Raw genomic sequence first — 1,254 nt, 5'->3', positions numbered from 1 at the left:
GAGAGAAAAGAGAGGAAGAGGAGAGGAGAGAAAAGAGAGGAAGAGGAGAGGAGGAAAAGAGAGGAAGAGGAGAGGAGAGAAAAGAGAGGAGAGGAGAGAAGAGAAAAGAGAGAAAAGAGAGGAGAGGAGAGAAGAGAAAAGAGAGGAGAGGAGAGGAGAGAAAAGAGAGAAAAGAGAGAAGAGGAGAGAAAGGAGAGAAAAGAGAGAAGAGGAGAGAAGGAGAGGGCAAGAGGGAGAGAGGGAGGAAATGGAGGAGAAGAGGAAAAGAGAAAGTACTAAGTATATTTCCATTAGACAAAACTTGACATTTCTGAGTACAATATGAGTCTTATAAGAATGACAAATGGTATAATGGTGAGAGTAAAAACAATAAGTATGCCCAATAAATAAAGATGAACAGTCTAAAATTAACAGGAATATAAATTAAATGAAAGGGATTTAACCAAATTTATTATGCTATGACTGCTCTACATTCCTATTACGTGCAAGTTTGTATAAAGGTGCATTAAAGCCAAAAATGATCTTTTGCCCTTGTCACTACCTCTTCCAAAGTAAACGGTAATAGCAATCAGAAGTTGATAATGAGCTTTCTACATAGAATCTAATTAATAAAAGATGAGAAGCCCTTTAAATACAATTATAACAATACTAGAAAATAAATATTCTACATAAAAAACAAACCAACACTTCCGTAGAATCATTCTATATAAAGCTAAACCAACTCCTTTATAGAAGCCTTTTACATAAAGCTCAAATAACACCTACTAGAAGCCTTCACCTTGATATATGCACAGGCTTAGTATACATACAAAAGAGAGAATACATACCTTGATGTTAATTGGCCACTGCCAGGGTTGTGATGTAATCTCTCCTTCTTTAGGTTTCAACCCAGAATTTCCTTGGAACATTACAGTGTGGGCTTCAAGGAATTTCTCCAAGAAATTAGGTGCATAAATCTCAAAACTAGTATTGGGTACTGAAAAAAGAAAAACAATTATGTCTTTGTTACTCAGTATCATGCATTATTAATATATTACAGTCTTCTGTCCTAAAGTTTTGCTATAAAAATCCAAATCCTTAGTATTTCACTTACATTTTGGGAAAACGTTATCCTCAATATTCCAAACATTATTAGGATCATGTACGTTGGGATTGCATGTCACTTCCATCTGTTCGAAACCCCTGAAAAAATATATACAGACATCATAATCCTTTCAGACAAAATTGAAGGCCAGGTTTGTTGTGCCACACTCC

At 35.4% G+C, this 1,254-nt stretch overlaps 1 protein-coding gene across 2 annotated transcripts in view; it reads right to left on the bottom strand.

Annotated features, from left to right (window-relative positions):
* LOC119586283 (protein O-mannosyl-transferase 2-like) overlaps nt 1-1,254 on the bottom strand; it is a gene marked incomplete in the record, with an annotated part of 13,418 nt that overhangs the window by 3,736 nt on the left and 8,428 nt on the right. For both annotated transcript variants that reach the window (XM_037934989.1, XM_037934988.1), the window contains 2 exon segments: nt 828-976; nt 1,094-1,182. In XM_037934989.1, the coding sequence (XP_037790917.1) occupies nt 828-976; nt 1,094-1,182 (238 nt within the window).

The sequence above is a fragment of the Penaeus monodon genome, chromosome 21, assembly GCF_015228065.2.
Source record: "Penaeus monodon isolate SGIC_2016 chromosome 21, NSTDA_Pmon_1, whole genome shotgun sequence".
Classification (NCBI taxonomy): domain Eukaryota; kingdom Metazoa; phylum Arthropoda; class Malacostraca; order Decapoda; family Penaeidae; genus Penaeus; species Penaeus monodon.
This window is presented reverse-complemented; position numbering and strand designations above follow the sequence as displayed.